Source organism: Armigeres subalbatus, chromosome 3, assembly GCF_024139115.2.
Source record: "Armigeres subalbatus isolate Guangzhou_Male chromosome 3, GZ_Asu_2, whole genome shotgun sequence".
NCBI lineage: Eukaryota > Metazoa > Arthropoda > Insecta > Diptera > Culicidae > Armigeres > Armigeres subalbatus.
In genome coordinates this window covers 96,481,352-96,495,571 of record NC_085141.1, presented here as the reverse complement: position 1 = coordinate 96,495,571, position 14,220 = coordinate 96,481,352, and the positions used below count along the sequence as shown (strand labels likewise).

General features: G+C 41.1%; 1 protein-coding gene across 1 annotated transcript in view; it reads right to left on the bottom strand.

Moving 5' to 3' along the window:
- Positions 1–14,220, bottom strand: part of LOC134221816 (nephrin) — a 368,748-nt gene that overhangs the window by 28,791 nt on the left and 325,737 nt on the right. Inside the window, exons 14-16 of the mRNA XM_062700993.1 lie at positions 9,344–9,622; positions 8,693–9,003; positions 8,022–8,156 (exon numbers count right to left, since the gene is read on the bottom strand). Of these exons, the coding sequence (XP_062556977.1) occupies positions 8,022–8,156; positions 8,693–9,003; positions 9,344–9,622 (725 nt within the window). The remainder of the gene's footprint in view (positions 1–8,021; positions 8,157–8,692; positions 9,004–9,343; positions 9,623–14,220) is intronic.

Here is a 14,220-nt window from a genome sequence, read left to right as displayed (position 1 = left end):
TTTTCACTTTTTACATCTCACTTCTCACTATTCACTTCTTGCCTCTCACTTATCGATTCTTACTTCTCACTTCTCAATTCTTCGTTTCTCACTTTTCACATCACACACCTCACTTCTCCCTTCTAACTTCTCGGTAACCAACCAACTTCTCGGCTCTCATTTATCACTTCTCGTTTCTCACTTCTCACATCTTACATCTCACTTCCCGTATTGAATTTCTCACTTCTAAATCTCACTTCGAATTTGTCGCTTCCAACCCACTTCTCGACTCTCACTTATCACTTCTCGTTTCTCACTTCTCGCTTTTCAAATATTACATCTCACTTCTCGTATCGAATTTCTCACTTCTAAGTTTCCCATTTCTCAGCTCTCACTTATCACTTATCGTTTCTCACTTGTTATTTTTCAAATCTCAAATATCCATCTCATTCCTCACTTCTCACTATTCACTTCCCACTTCTCACTTCTTACTTCTCACTTCTAATTTCTCATTTCTACCTTCTCACTTCTCTCTTCTTGTTTCTCACTTCTTACATCTCACGTCTCACTTCTCACTATTAACTTCTCACTTCTCACTTTTCAAAAACACTTTCCACTGCTCACATTTTACTTTTCACTACCCGCATATAATTCTTTACTTCACACTTTTCAAATCTCACATTTCACTTCTCGCTACCGTTTTCTTACTTCTTTTTTCTCCCTTCCTATTTCTCACTTCTCACTTTTCACTTCTCACTTCGCACATCTTCTCATCCACTTTTTACTTCTTCCTTCTCGCTTCTCGTTTCACACCACTCGTTTCTCACTTCTCAGTTCTTACTTCTCACTATTCACTTCTTACTCCTTACTCCTCACTTTACACTACTTACTTCAAACTTCTCATTTTTCTCTTCGTATTTCCTACTTCTCTCTTCTCGCTTCTCACTTCTTTCATCTTAATCTCACTTATCGTATCTAATTTCTCATTTGTCACTTCTCACTTATCGCTTCTCACTTCTCTTTTTTCGCTTTTCACTTATAACTTCTCGCTTCTCACTCCTCCCATCTCTCATGTTTATCTCATTACTCACTTCTCACTAGTCACTTCTCAGCTCTTACTTGTTACTTCTCATTTCTCCTTCCATACTTCTGAATTCTTCTCGCTTCACACTCCTCACTTCTCCCTTCTTGCTTCTCACTTCTCATAAATTACTTCTCATTTCTTACTTATCACTTCTCACTTCTCACACATCACTTCTCAATTCTCACTTGTCACCCCTCACATCTCACTTCTCACTATTCACTTCTTGCTTCTCACCCTCCTTAGCCGTGCGGTAAGACGCGTGGCTACAAAGCAAGACCATGCTGAGGGTGACTGGGTTCGATTCCCGGTGCCGGTCTAGGCAATTTTCGGATTGAAAATTGTCTCGACTTCCCTGGGCATAAAGGTATCATCGTGTTAGCCTCATGATATACGAATGCAAAAATGGTAACTTGGCTTAGAATCCTCGCAGTTAATAACTGTGGAAGTGCTTAATGAACACTAAGCTGCGAGGCGGCTCTGTCCCAGTGTGAGGATGTAATGCCAATAAGAAGAAGAAGAAGTTCTCACCTCTCACTTCTCACTTCTCACTTCTTACTTCTCTCTTCCTCACTTCTCGCTTCTCACTTCACACTTCTCGCTTCTTACTTCTTACTTTTCCCTTCTCGCTTATTGCTACTCACTTCTCACATATCTCTTCTCGCTTCTCATTCGGCCTAACGACTGTGGCCAAATGACCTTTGGGACTGACCGCCTTCTCTCTAATGACCCAGCATCGTTCCTCCGTTAAATACTTTAAGTGTTTTCCTTTTATTATTAGAATATGGGTGTAAATATGTATAATGTGCACTCGGGGCTAAAGGAATTACTTCATCATTCCAGTTCGCTGTGTTTACGTTTTAGCTTCGGCCAAATCGGTCGCGAATAAAACGCGAAAGCGTCCAGAAAGAGGAGGTTGCTCCCGATTTGGCTGGGTACCACGAAAAAACGGAAGAAGCAACAGCCTCTGTTCCACGATAAATCACCAGAGCGTAAGGAGAAGTGCCCGTCGATTTTCGTGAAAGGGGACGAACACCGGAAACTGATCGCCCGAGGCCTGAAGTGCACTTTTCGACTATGCGTCGAAGGTGTGAAGTTAATTACCGAGGGAAGGTCTCACTTCGACAAGGTGCTGGAGTACCTGAATGCAAAACGGTTTCAGTTTTACACCCACGACGTCCCCGGCAGCAAACCTATCAAAGACGTGCTTCGTGGCCTCGACGAAATAGACGAAAAGGAGCTGAAGGAAGATCTGGAGGAAAGTGGTCTGAAGCCGACCAACATTTACAAAATTCGCCGGCGTGACACTTTCCTGGCCTACCGTGATCAGCTCTACCTGGTGCACCTGGATCACGGTATTACCACGAGGAAGGACCTCAAGCAAATCAAGGCAATCAACAGCACTATCGTCGAGTGGACAAAGTACAAGCCTGTGCATGAACTGTCTCCGCTTCGGCCATGGCACGCGAAACTGCTTCATGAACGCACGATGCACCCGGTGCGGCAGAGACCACGGCATCGACGAGTGCGAGCAAATGGAAGAGGCTGACCCCAAGTGTGCAAACTGTGGGGAAAGCATCGGGCCACCACGAAGGCCTGCCTGTCCAGCACGAGACTCGCCCCCATTGCTCGACGAACGAAACTTCCTGACAATCCCGCTTCCGCGGCGGCCGATCCCGTTCCTTCCGCCGCTGCAACCGCAAAGAAGACTTGCAGCTGCTGCTGGCTCGATCCCACCGGAAGTCAAGCCAAGCAAAGCAACATCCAGCGCATCCACCAGTGAATGTCCGCCGCTCCCTCCCCCAGGATTCCGCTAACAGCAAGATAAGCGAACAAGCTCCAGCGGGGGAGTGGCAATCGCCTTGCGGTGCAACATCGCCTGCCGCCTGCTGCCGGATTTCAAGCTCAAAATCATCGAAGCCATTGGAGTGGAAGTCACCACATCCGTCGGAGTCGTCACGTTCATCGTGGCTTACTGTCCCACACAAGCCAAAGTTGACGACGGCCCGTCGGCAGAACTACGAAGGGATATAGTGTAGCTCACTCGGCGGCAGGGGCAGTTCATCGTCGCTGGAGATCTGAACGCAAAGCACCAATCGTGGGGAAACACCGTCTCAAACCGGAACGGAGTCGTATGGTCCAACGACGAGCTGGAGGGCCACTACACCATCCTGAGCCCTGACAGCCCTACCCGGTTGACACGGTCCGGGGCCCATGCAACACTCGACATCTTCATCACGAACATGAACGATCCAACCCCATGAAACGGCTGTCATCCACGAACAACTCGCCTGAAGCCAAAAACATGGTGCTGCAACATGGTGCTGGATGTAAACATTGCCGAATAAGCAATAAACACACGAAGTCAGAACAATCGAATGCGTAAGCGGCATGTGTTGCATTGTTAAATTATATTCAACGAGATGTATTGCAATGTTCCGTGATTTTCGACGTGATTAATTGGCGCTTTGATGTTGCATAAAGAAGAAGAAGCAGAAAGATGACATTTGAAAATTTTCGCGGTAAAACCCCGTACTGCTTACCGTTTTTAATTAAATTGCTTCTAGAATTTTGAAGAAGAGTTTCAAAAATTTCTTCGTATGTTTTCCCGTGCGAATATTTTTGATTATCACCTTTCTGCTTCTTCATGCAACATCAAAGCGCCAATCGCCAATGTTCTCGCGGCGGTATGAACGGAGCTTAAAATAGGAAAGGCTACACTAGCGCCACCCAATCGGTAGACGGCTTCAAGAACTACATCTCATTTCAGGGGGGTGGAACGATCACGTCTCCCAGACGGTCGTCTTCCAGGAACTCAGCTCGGACCACTATCCGGTGATGGCGGAAGTTAGATCGAGCTAACCCGGCGAAACTACCACCAAGTCGACTGGGGTTCCAACGGTGCGTGGACGAGAACATCGCAGCTGCACGCCATCTAGGAGGCGCTCTCCCAAGCCCGCGAGCAGAATGTACCAAAAGCCCGGCCTGTAAGCAACACCCTGACCATTGATACACTCACCAAAGATTTGATCCGTCTGCGAAATGTCACTCGCAGACAGTACCAACGTACTGGGCTGCCTGCGCTTAAGACCCGGTGCAATCGCATGACTAAAATTATCCATGCCAGAAATGTGGACCTCAGAAATATCGATTTCTCAAATAAGATCCGCACTCTCCCAGACTGTGCTAAGCCGTTCTGGAAGTTGACTAACATTCTAAAATCCAAGTCTCGGGCCATTCCACCTTTGATCCCACTAGACAACAATAACTCTAAGGATCGCTTGATAACTCATGCAGAGAAGGCAGCGGAAATAGGTCACCATTTCGTCAGCTCACACAATCTTGGACAAAACATCATCAGTCCACATGAAGCAGCCGTTTGCGAGCATGCGAACAACATCCACCTGACTCCAAACGACTTTTCGGAGGAGTTGGAGATCTAAGCTGGCGAACTGACGGCCTATATCAAATCATCGAAAAACATGAAGGCCCCAGGCTTCGACAGCATCCATAATCTCGAGCTGGAACACATTCTTTGAACACCTTTCGCTGATCTTTAATCAGTGTATGCGATTCAGCTACTTCCCATCGTCCTGGAAGTCTGCGAAAGTCATTCACATCAGGAAGCCTGGGAAGGTTCCTACCTCTCCAAAAAGCCATCGTCCCATCAGTCTTCTCTCAAGGTTATCCAAGCTGTTTGAAAAAGCAATTTATGACCGTCTACTCGAGTCTGCCGAACAACATAACATCTTGCGCGATGAGCAGTTTGGTTTCCGACGTGGTCGATCAACCATACACCAACTGACCCGAGTTACCAACGTCCTCAGACGGAACAAGCATCCCAGCAAACCAGCAGTCGTATATGAATGTACAAAAAAAATCATATATGTTCGCAGATCAAATCGCAATCATATATGAATCAAACGAAAGTCATGGGAAATTGTACAAAGGTCACATATAGTGCAAACTAACGATCAAATTATAATCTATATCATTAGTTGTATAAATTGCAATTTAAACTCAAAACGGAATCACATATCGCGAATAATTCTACTATTGTATTTAATTCTATCTGAAGTTATAATGCATTTAAGACTTGATTATAAAGTCCTTTGTAATAATAATTTCATGTATATTATATATTTCAACTCTGCTATTTGGAGTTTTGATTTTTAGCACGATTTTCAATACAATACTTACTTTTATTTGTCGCTTAGTGTATTAAAGAGCGTATTAATTGTTTATTTTTGAGCATTCAGTGAATGAGCAGGAACAAACAAAGTTGCCAGAATTCCACTGGTTAGCACTAAGAAGGAGCCTGATATTCACTAGGATTAATAGCTTAGAGTGGACTCCCAACCCGATACGAAAAAGATATACAGTACAGACCCGATTTATAACATCCTGATTTTATCTGTCTCCGATTTTATCCACTTTCATTTTTATTAGATGACATCCCATACCCATTCCCATTTTTTCACTCTTTATGGCCAAATTTTTACACTTGGAAATAAACCTTTCCACAACATTATTGTTATCGTTTGTTCTTTATTATAAATCATTCCAATATTTCAGCCAAACTGTTGAAAGTCTGAATGGCAAATAAAAACAAGAACCGTTCAAACAAGTGCAGAATTAATCCATACACTGCTTTATATTTGTGAAATTATAACAAAATTTTAAATCAGAAAAAAAACTACCTGTTCCTTCCTATTTTACCACTCCAGAAAAAACTTCGCGATACCTCACCACGATAAACAAGTTTAGAATTCGAGTACTTCTGTGAGTTATATGCAAGCTCGTACACAATGTAAGGCATTTTCTAATAACAGAAAAATGAAATTCAGCCCAATGTTTACTATCAGTTCTTATACCCTGAGCTTTTTTATAGGTTTTAATTCAGAACATCATGGAGTATACAAAGCAATATTAAAAAATAAAATATTTATGGTGCAGTGTTTTTGAAAATGATTTTTTATGACAATTCTCATAGATTGGAAACATTGCAGTTCATAACTCAGGAATCGTTCAAACGGTAACATGAAATTGTATTTGTGTCAGTCAAATCGTATATGTTGCTTGATGCAACCATCAAAATAAAGTTATATAAAGTGCAATGCGTTGTCTGTTACAGATTATATTCGTAGTTCCTATATTACCATCAAGTATAAATTATGGATTTACAGCTGCGTGAACGTGGAGGAACGGATAGCGTCCTAGAATATAAATGAGAAGGTCCGAGCATCGAAACTGGGAGCTGGAGGTTAAGTTTAGAATATAGATATATGCATTAAAGCCCACAACATTTTCCATGATGATTTAATTCAGATCTGATCTAAGAAATATTTTTTATTGCGTATACAATAACAATTAATTCTTTTTTGATAATATGACTTATATATAAGCATACATGCTGATTTCTCCATTCTAGATTTCAAAGTTGTAACAGTCTTGTTATGCAACTGTATGACTGAGCATATGCGATCTCTGAAGAAAAACATCTTGATTGTTTATATATTCAATTGAAGTCAGAATACGTCGTATATTTCGTTGTACCATAACACTAATTTGTACGTATATGGCCTCCACTTTTGTTCACATAGAGGGAATCTATGCATTTTATACAATCATTTTATATCGGGTAAGAGTGCACTTAACAGAAATAAAAGTTTATTATGTGGACCAATTTGTTGGCTGGGATGTCTCTCACACATCCGCCTTGGCCTTACTCGATGTCCAAAAAGCATTCGACAATGTATGGCATGATGGTCTGGGGTACAAACTACATCGCTACAATCTTCCCCCCTACTTGGTGAAAATCATCAAAAAATGGGCGAGCAAAAAGTGACCAGTACGCGCTGCTGTAACAAACTGGAATGACTGACACACGGCAGGCACAGCTTCTTTTATACACAAAGAAAATATTGCGGTGGACCCGAAGGCCCGTGGCGTTCTGCATTCTGATGTCCGCGTTAGGAATGCACGGTACTGGTTATATATGAAATTTTTATTGGCTTTGACAAGAATTTTCAATTATTTTTTTTAATGAAATTAACAAATTGCTTGAGTGTCCGAGTCGATTGATATATAAATCTTCAAAATCCATCGAAAGATAAAGGCGCTAGTAACGTTCGAAATCTTCCCTTTCAGCGTAACGCTCTCGATTTCCAAAAATCTAAATGACACCCAGTATAGTAAAGAAAGACGTAAGTCCTACGTCAATATACATCACCAGGGTTCGTAATGCTCACTCAATTTCAGGAGCACAGGATAAACAACGAAAACAGATTCACCCTGGGCTTGAAAAACGCTTGATTTGGTCTCATCGAACAGAAAAGTCGAAAACCTGTACATTACATACAGCTACGTAGTTCAACGTCACCTCTGCGTACAACCCGATTGGGCTGCTCCTTTGAGCTGCTTAATATATTATGTTATTAACTTGTTATTCGCCCCTACCCGGGGCATGTAAGCAAAAAAGCAACGAAATTGGGACTTTAATAATTCTACACAGCATGGAAGTTGTCCGTTTCCAATATCAAAATCTAATATCAAAACCCATGAATTCAAAAGTAAAATGTAAACGTTACATTTATACAAGTCCTACGTCTACTTGCGGTTATGTTTAAAATATTACCCATTGTTCGATTTTTATTTGTATTATGAGCAGACAAAGTTTGTTACAACATTCCGGCTCTAACAATCTTTCTGGTCTCCACTTCTCTCAATTTTAATACATTTGTGAGAATGTGTGCACTGTGCATTACACATGGAATCAAAAATTGAATGATTTAAAAAAACACAATTTTGTTGCTCAATGTTGGCTGAATGTGTGGTTGTACGGATTTCAATTACCATTATATAAATCCCGTAGAATTTTTATGCATGCAGATCTCGATTAATTTTTCCCCCATCCTAACGTAAACAAAACCACCATACATGGTCAAACCGAACAAATTACCTGGGCGTAGATTGTAGGCTCGCTTCGTTTAATGTCCGACTGCCGCGGCCGGCCGAGTGTGGCGCTAACATACATCTGTTTCGGTTGCACCTGGCCACCGGCCATCGACGTCAGATCCGCGTACGTCAGGTCGTGCTGCAAAATCATCACTTTATTAGTTTCTGGTTGAGATTAATTTCTGGGAAACGAAGGGCGCATGGTTGTAAATGATGGAGATCGAAAAATGTTGTTTTAAGCGTAATTGGGTTGGCTTTCGAGATAATTATTCAATATTTTCGAAATGTTTATTACAAGTACCACAGTGTGAAAGTAATTGTGGTACGTTTGATTACCGTTTGAATTCAAACTCTAATTTTTTATTGTTCATGTTCTAAGCAATAAAATTAAATAACTATGAGGGATTTCACGTTGAACTCAACTCAGTTTAAATCCGGAATCATCGACAAAGTTGAATTTGTACGCAAGGTCTAGTTTCGAAAGTTTTGAAAGATTGTGAAAAATCACTGGTCGACCATATCGAGTTTCAACTGGTTTGAGTATAAATATTCTCAGCTTTTCTTATATTAGTTCTTTCTTGAAAGTAGAATTGAAATGAACATCATAAAAATGTGAGGAACATTCGATACAACGTGCATTGGATCAGTCCAATTATCGGTCACTCCGAAACTCACCTTGTGGCTGTCGCTTCCGTAGCCACCTATCACCGGCGTCGGGATGATTCCGCTGTGGACCGGAATGTAATTTTGATTATCAGCTAGCGGGTAGACGTTCTGCTGCATGCAGCTTCCATCGCGCATGGTGGCGTAGAACGTCCGGCTGTCGTAGGTCCCCACATTACCGGCCGGTGGCCCCAGCACGCCGATCTGTTGATGCTGCTGCTGTTCGGCCATGGCGGCCGTGGCGTACAACCGCGGATGCGTTCCGGCACTGTTGAGCCACTCGAACGCTTTCTCGTCTTCTTCCAGCAAGTGCGGCAGTTTCCCTGCAGGGTGTAGAAAGACTGAAACTTATGGCACATTTGAGATACAGATTGGTAGACGTTGCCTTGCATGGAAGTGATGTATGAAGAATACAACACGAGGTAAAAGGCAAATTGCCTCGCTCAATTATTATTAAGATAATCATTTTCCAAGAAAATGAACGACAATTATTTTCCAGTAACAAAAATGTGGTGGGTATGCCAATGCAAAAAAGTTTCTATTTGAATCTAAATGCATCAGAGATGAAACTACAAGACGATTGTGATTCACCTCCCGACTTCAAAAGCAACGTCATAAACCCATTAGCCCACTCCCACCCAATCGAGCCGCAACCCCTCGTACCTTGCGGGATGATGTCCGGATTCTTCTCGATGCTATCGATGCTGCCGTTGCACTGCTGCTCCCGGGCCAGGTCGCCGTCGGTTGGCAGCGATTGACTAATTCCGGACGCATCGTTCGTAGATAGGTTGCTGCACTCTCGGTCCCGGCCGGTCGAGCCCCGCAGCCGAGTGACGCAAACGATGATGGAAGCAATCGAGATGATGGCCGCCACCACGCCAAGCAACGTGCCGATGAAAGGTTTAATCTGATGAAGCGTCGGGGCGTACACCAGCGAGAGGTCTGGATAGGAAAGAAACGAGAAAAAGGCGAATCAATTGCCGCAGATCAGTGGTGCCATACGTAATTAGATTTTGAGCTGATTCACATTTTGTATATCCAGAGATCTTTCGAATTGTTTCAAAAGTGGCATATGCCCTTTGTGGTACATACACACCTAAAAATAATCATGTAATTTTAGGTGCTGTGACAACGACATATTTGAGCGTCACTTTTGACGTAAAATTAGGTTATAATTTATTTTTACATCACAACTATATTGACGAAAAAATTGAAAATTGAAGGATTAGAATGAGGATCGAACATAAGCCCCCTGAGTAAGAGCCCAACACGTTACCACTCAGCTATCTTCGTCTCTTGAAAGAGAGGTGATCGAAGTAAAGCATGTTCCACGATTTGCACTGAACAAGTATTTCACTGCATCAAGGCATCGACTGCCAGAGCGTTTGGTGCGTCGCATCGGGTGCTGTGTTTGGGTTTCATGACATGTAATTTTGAATCATCTAACATTGAAAAATATGCGATTCAGTTTACGTCATGTGGTTTTGTGTCATTTTATTCACGTACGTCACCTGTAATATTCATATTTTTTTGGTGTGTAGAATAGAACGCCTTCAATGCATATGTTCATGATCATCTAAGAAAACCATGGAAAAGGCCTTTTAGATCTACACGCGTAATCAGAGATTTTTTAGCTTGTTTCAAAAACGGTAAATGTTCTTTGTGGTATATAGAATAAAAAGCGTCAATAGCATAGATTGATGGTCATCCAAGGAAACCCTGGAAAAGGCCTGCACGCTTAACTAGAGATCTTTTGGCCTGTTTTAAAAGTTAAACATGCCCTTTATGGTACGTAGAACAGATTGCGTTATTTCAAATTTTTATGGTCATCCAAGAAAACCCGGAAGTAGGACGTTAGGATCTACCTGCTTTAAGAGAGATATATCAGTCTGTTTTGAATTTTGTACTTGTCCTTTGTGATCCATGAATAAAATGCGTTCATGGTATATGCTAATGGCCATCCTAGAAATTTATGGAGTAAGGCTTCTAGGCTTACACGAATAACTATAATAACACGGTACATGATCTTCGCTTTATTAGCCTGTGTCATCCTTACGTTTTTGGCGTGAAGTTATCTCGTTCCAGTTTATTCACATTTTGCATTTCCAAGGAATAAACAGTTTCATACGTGATATGAATGAAGTTTGTACCTGGAACCCATGACAACAAGAACTACTTGGAATACGAATATATCAAAATGAGGTTGCACACCTTGTCAATTACTGCCTAGAGCTAATGACCACAACTTGAACTATTTGGAATGCAAACATGTAGGGGAACGGTTCGCCACTTCATCTCATAGCTCCTATTTCCATCCCATCGAAAACAAAGCAATGGAGAGGAATTTGGTTTGATAATTATTATTGTGATTTTTTTCAGCAGTGAGCACGCATGTTGACAAAAAGAAGCGACGAATTTGGTGCCGCATGTCTTTGTTTAGCGATGTGAGATTGAGATCGGAACATTTCCCCTACCAACAGCCTCCCGTTTGGGGTTAATCTGCAAATCATAACTGTATCGAGTTCAGACATAGTTCCTAGTACCATGGAAACAACTAAAGCTACTTGGAAGGCATATATTCGCTCAGATGAGGTTGCACAACTTGTTATTTTTTCGATTAATGGCTCCATCACGGAGGTTAATCAGCAGGTCGTGACGCTACGAAGTTCGTAGATTACTTCGAACCCATGACAATAACAAGCACACCTCATGGTATACGAACATATACAGAATTGATTCTCCGACTTTGTCTACCCTGATTTGGTCGACCCCGATTTTACTACGTTTTCGACCCGATTTTATCACCACAAACATTTTGATTTTTTTTGTCAAATAATGCCGCAAACAACAATAATTTTCATGAAATAACTTTCACCGCCTGTGGTTTATTGTGGATCATTACAGAGAATCTGTCAAGAATTTTGTAAGCCTCTTCGACAAGAAATTACGGTTTCCTTTCACGTATTTTGCCTTTTTCTATTTCATCCCCCCAAAATTTACTAGGATTGCAAAAAATCGGGTACCTAAAAAGAGGTCACAAAAAGTGATTCCGTTGACTACCTGGCACCAATAACTACGTCCATTACGGAGCCCACGACAACAAAAAGACCTACTTAAAAGACAAACATATACCAAGAAAGGGTCACACAACTTATTTATTTTCAAGTAACTGCCTCCATTAAAGAGATTGATCCACCAACCTTGATTCTATGGAGTTCGTAGACTACCTGGAACTCACAACAACAACAAGAACTACTCGAAATACAAACATTTCAGGAAGAAGTCACACAATTAGTTTATTCTTCAATAACTGCTTCCGTTTCGGAAGGTGATCCACAGACCTTGACTCTATGGAGTTCGTAGACTTTCTGGAGCCCACGACAACAACAAGAACCACTTGGAATACAAATATATACCAAGAAGGGGTCACACAACTTGTTTATTCTTCAATAACTGCCTCCGTTACTGAGGTTGATCCACAGATCTTGACTCTATGGAGTTCGTAGACTACCTGGAGCCCACGACAACAACAAGAACTACTTAGAATACAAACATATACCAAGAAGGGGTCACGCAACTTGTTTATTCTTCGTTAACTGCCTCCATTACGGAGATTGATCCGAAGACCTTGACTGTATGGAGTTCGTAGACTACCTGGAATCAACACAGCAACAAGAACTACTTGGAATGCAAACATGTTTTAAGAAAAGGTCATTGGATGACCCGGAACATATACTGTGAAAGCATTATATGCTAAGCACCATAAAGAGCATGTACCGTTTTTGAATTTACACGATAGACCTTTGGTTACGTTAGCAGACCATAAGATCATATTCCAGAGATTTTTTGGATGACTTTGGCATTACTCCAGGGGTTTTTGGAGACCCAGAATATATACTGTGAACTCCGACTATTCTAAGAAGCGCAATGAGCATGTAATATATTTGAAACTGGTTGATAGTCCTTCGGTTACGTGTGTAGACTCTTAAGCCTTACTTCAAAGATTTCGTGTATAACCATGGACAAAAGCTGTAAACCTTGACAATGGACAAAAAGTATATGAGTTTCTGTTTCCAAAACTGTCAAAATTATCTAAATCGGTTGAAAATTGTTAAAGTTATAAAAATATCAATTTATGGGAACACGGGTACCCTGTCGGCCATCCACATGGTAAAAAAAAATCAGATGCCCCTCCCCACGTCCTTCCTCCCTGATCAACGTGATTTTCTAACAGATGCTACATTTTATGGAGTTCTTAGATGTCACCGAGTTACAGCTTTCAGCTATGAAAATTCATTGAAATATCACCACTTGAATTTGAAAAAGGAACACGGGTACCCCGTCGGCCGCATAAGGGTTAAGAAGGGAGAAGTAGATGGGGGTAGTGTAAAAAGCTGAAAGAAGTGGTGATAAGAAGCGAGAATATAGAATGAAGTGAGCGTTGAGGTAGAATACAGCAAGAAAAGTAGAATACAGGAAGAAACAAGAAATACAGAAGAAGGGAGAAGGAAGAGCCAGAATGAAGAAAGAAGTGTGAAGACACCAACCTTTTCGATTTAGTTCACCATTTTCTTTATAACTTTTAACCGCAATGGCCGATCGTTAGCAAATTCAAAAGCGATCGACATTTTTCGAATGAAACTTGTTGCGAGAAAATTGGTTAAGGATTATTATATGAAAAGTTGGTTAAATTGTTTCATCTTTTGAGCACACATGCACACACATACACACACATGCACGGGCGGACAGACATTTGCTCAGTTCGTCGAACTGGGTGGATTAGTATATAGCACTATGGGTCTACGAGTCGGAGTGAAATGTTAGCTTTTCGGTACAACTTGTACGAGAAAGGTAAAAAAGAAGAAAAAAGAAGGAAGAATAATAAATATAATAAATATAAGATAATAATAATATAATAAATAATATAATAAAATAATAAATATAAGAATCAGTACATTCAAAGTTAATTGCCTATATGCCGGGTATTAAGCCACCCGGAGTGGAAATTAATTACTATGTCTGAAACTTGATTATGCATATGTACAACATGTGATAGATTTAGTTCGGAAAAGGTATTGGAGGATCGTGGGGTCGTGGGATCAAACCCCACCGAAGGGGCGGTTACCCTCCAATACCTTTTCCGAACTAAATCTATCACATGTTGTACATATGCATAATCAAGTTTCAGACATAGTAATTAATATAAGAATGATAAAGTATAAAGTATGAAGAAAAAAAGTGAAAGAAGAAGGAAATAGAAAGTATAGAAAACGGAAGAAGAGGATAAAAATAAAAAGAATGAACGACGAAGCAAAGAGGAACAAAAAGAATGAAGGAAGAAGGAAACAGCAAAAAGGAAATGGGAGGGCATATGAGTTAAAAGTAGTGACTAGTGACACAAGGCCGCACTACGCTCACAGGAAGAAAGAATAAGGAAATGGGAGGAGAAAGAAGGGAAAAAAGAAAGATGGAAGGAAAAAGTAAAAAGAAAAAAGAAGGTAGAAGAAGTATAACGGAAGAAAGTAGAAGGAAAAAATAAC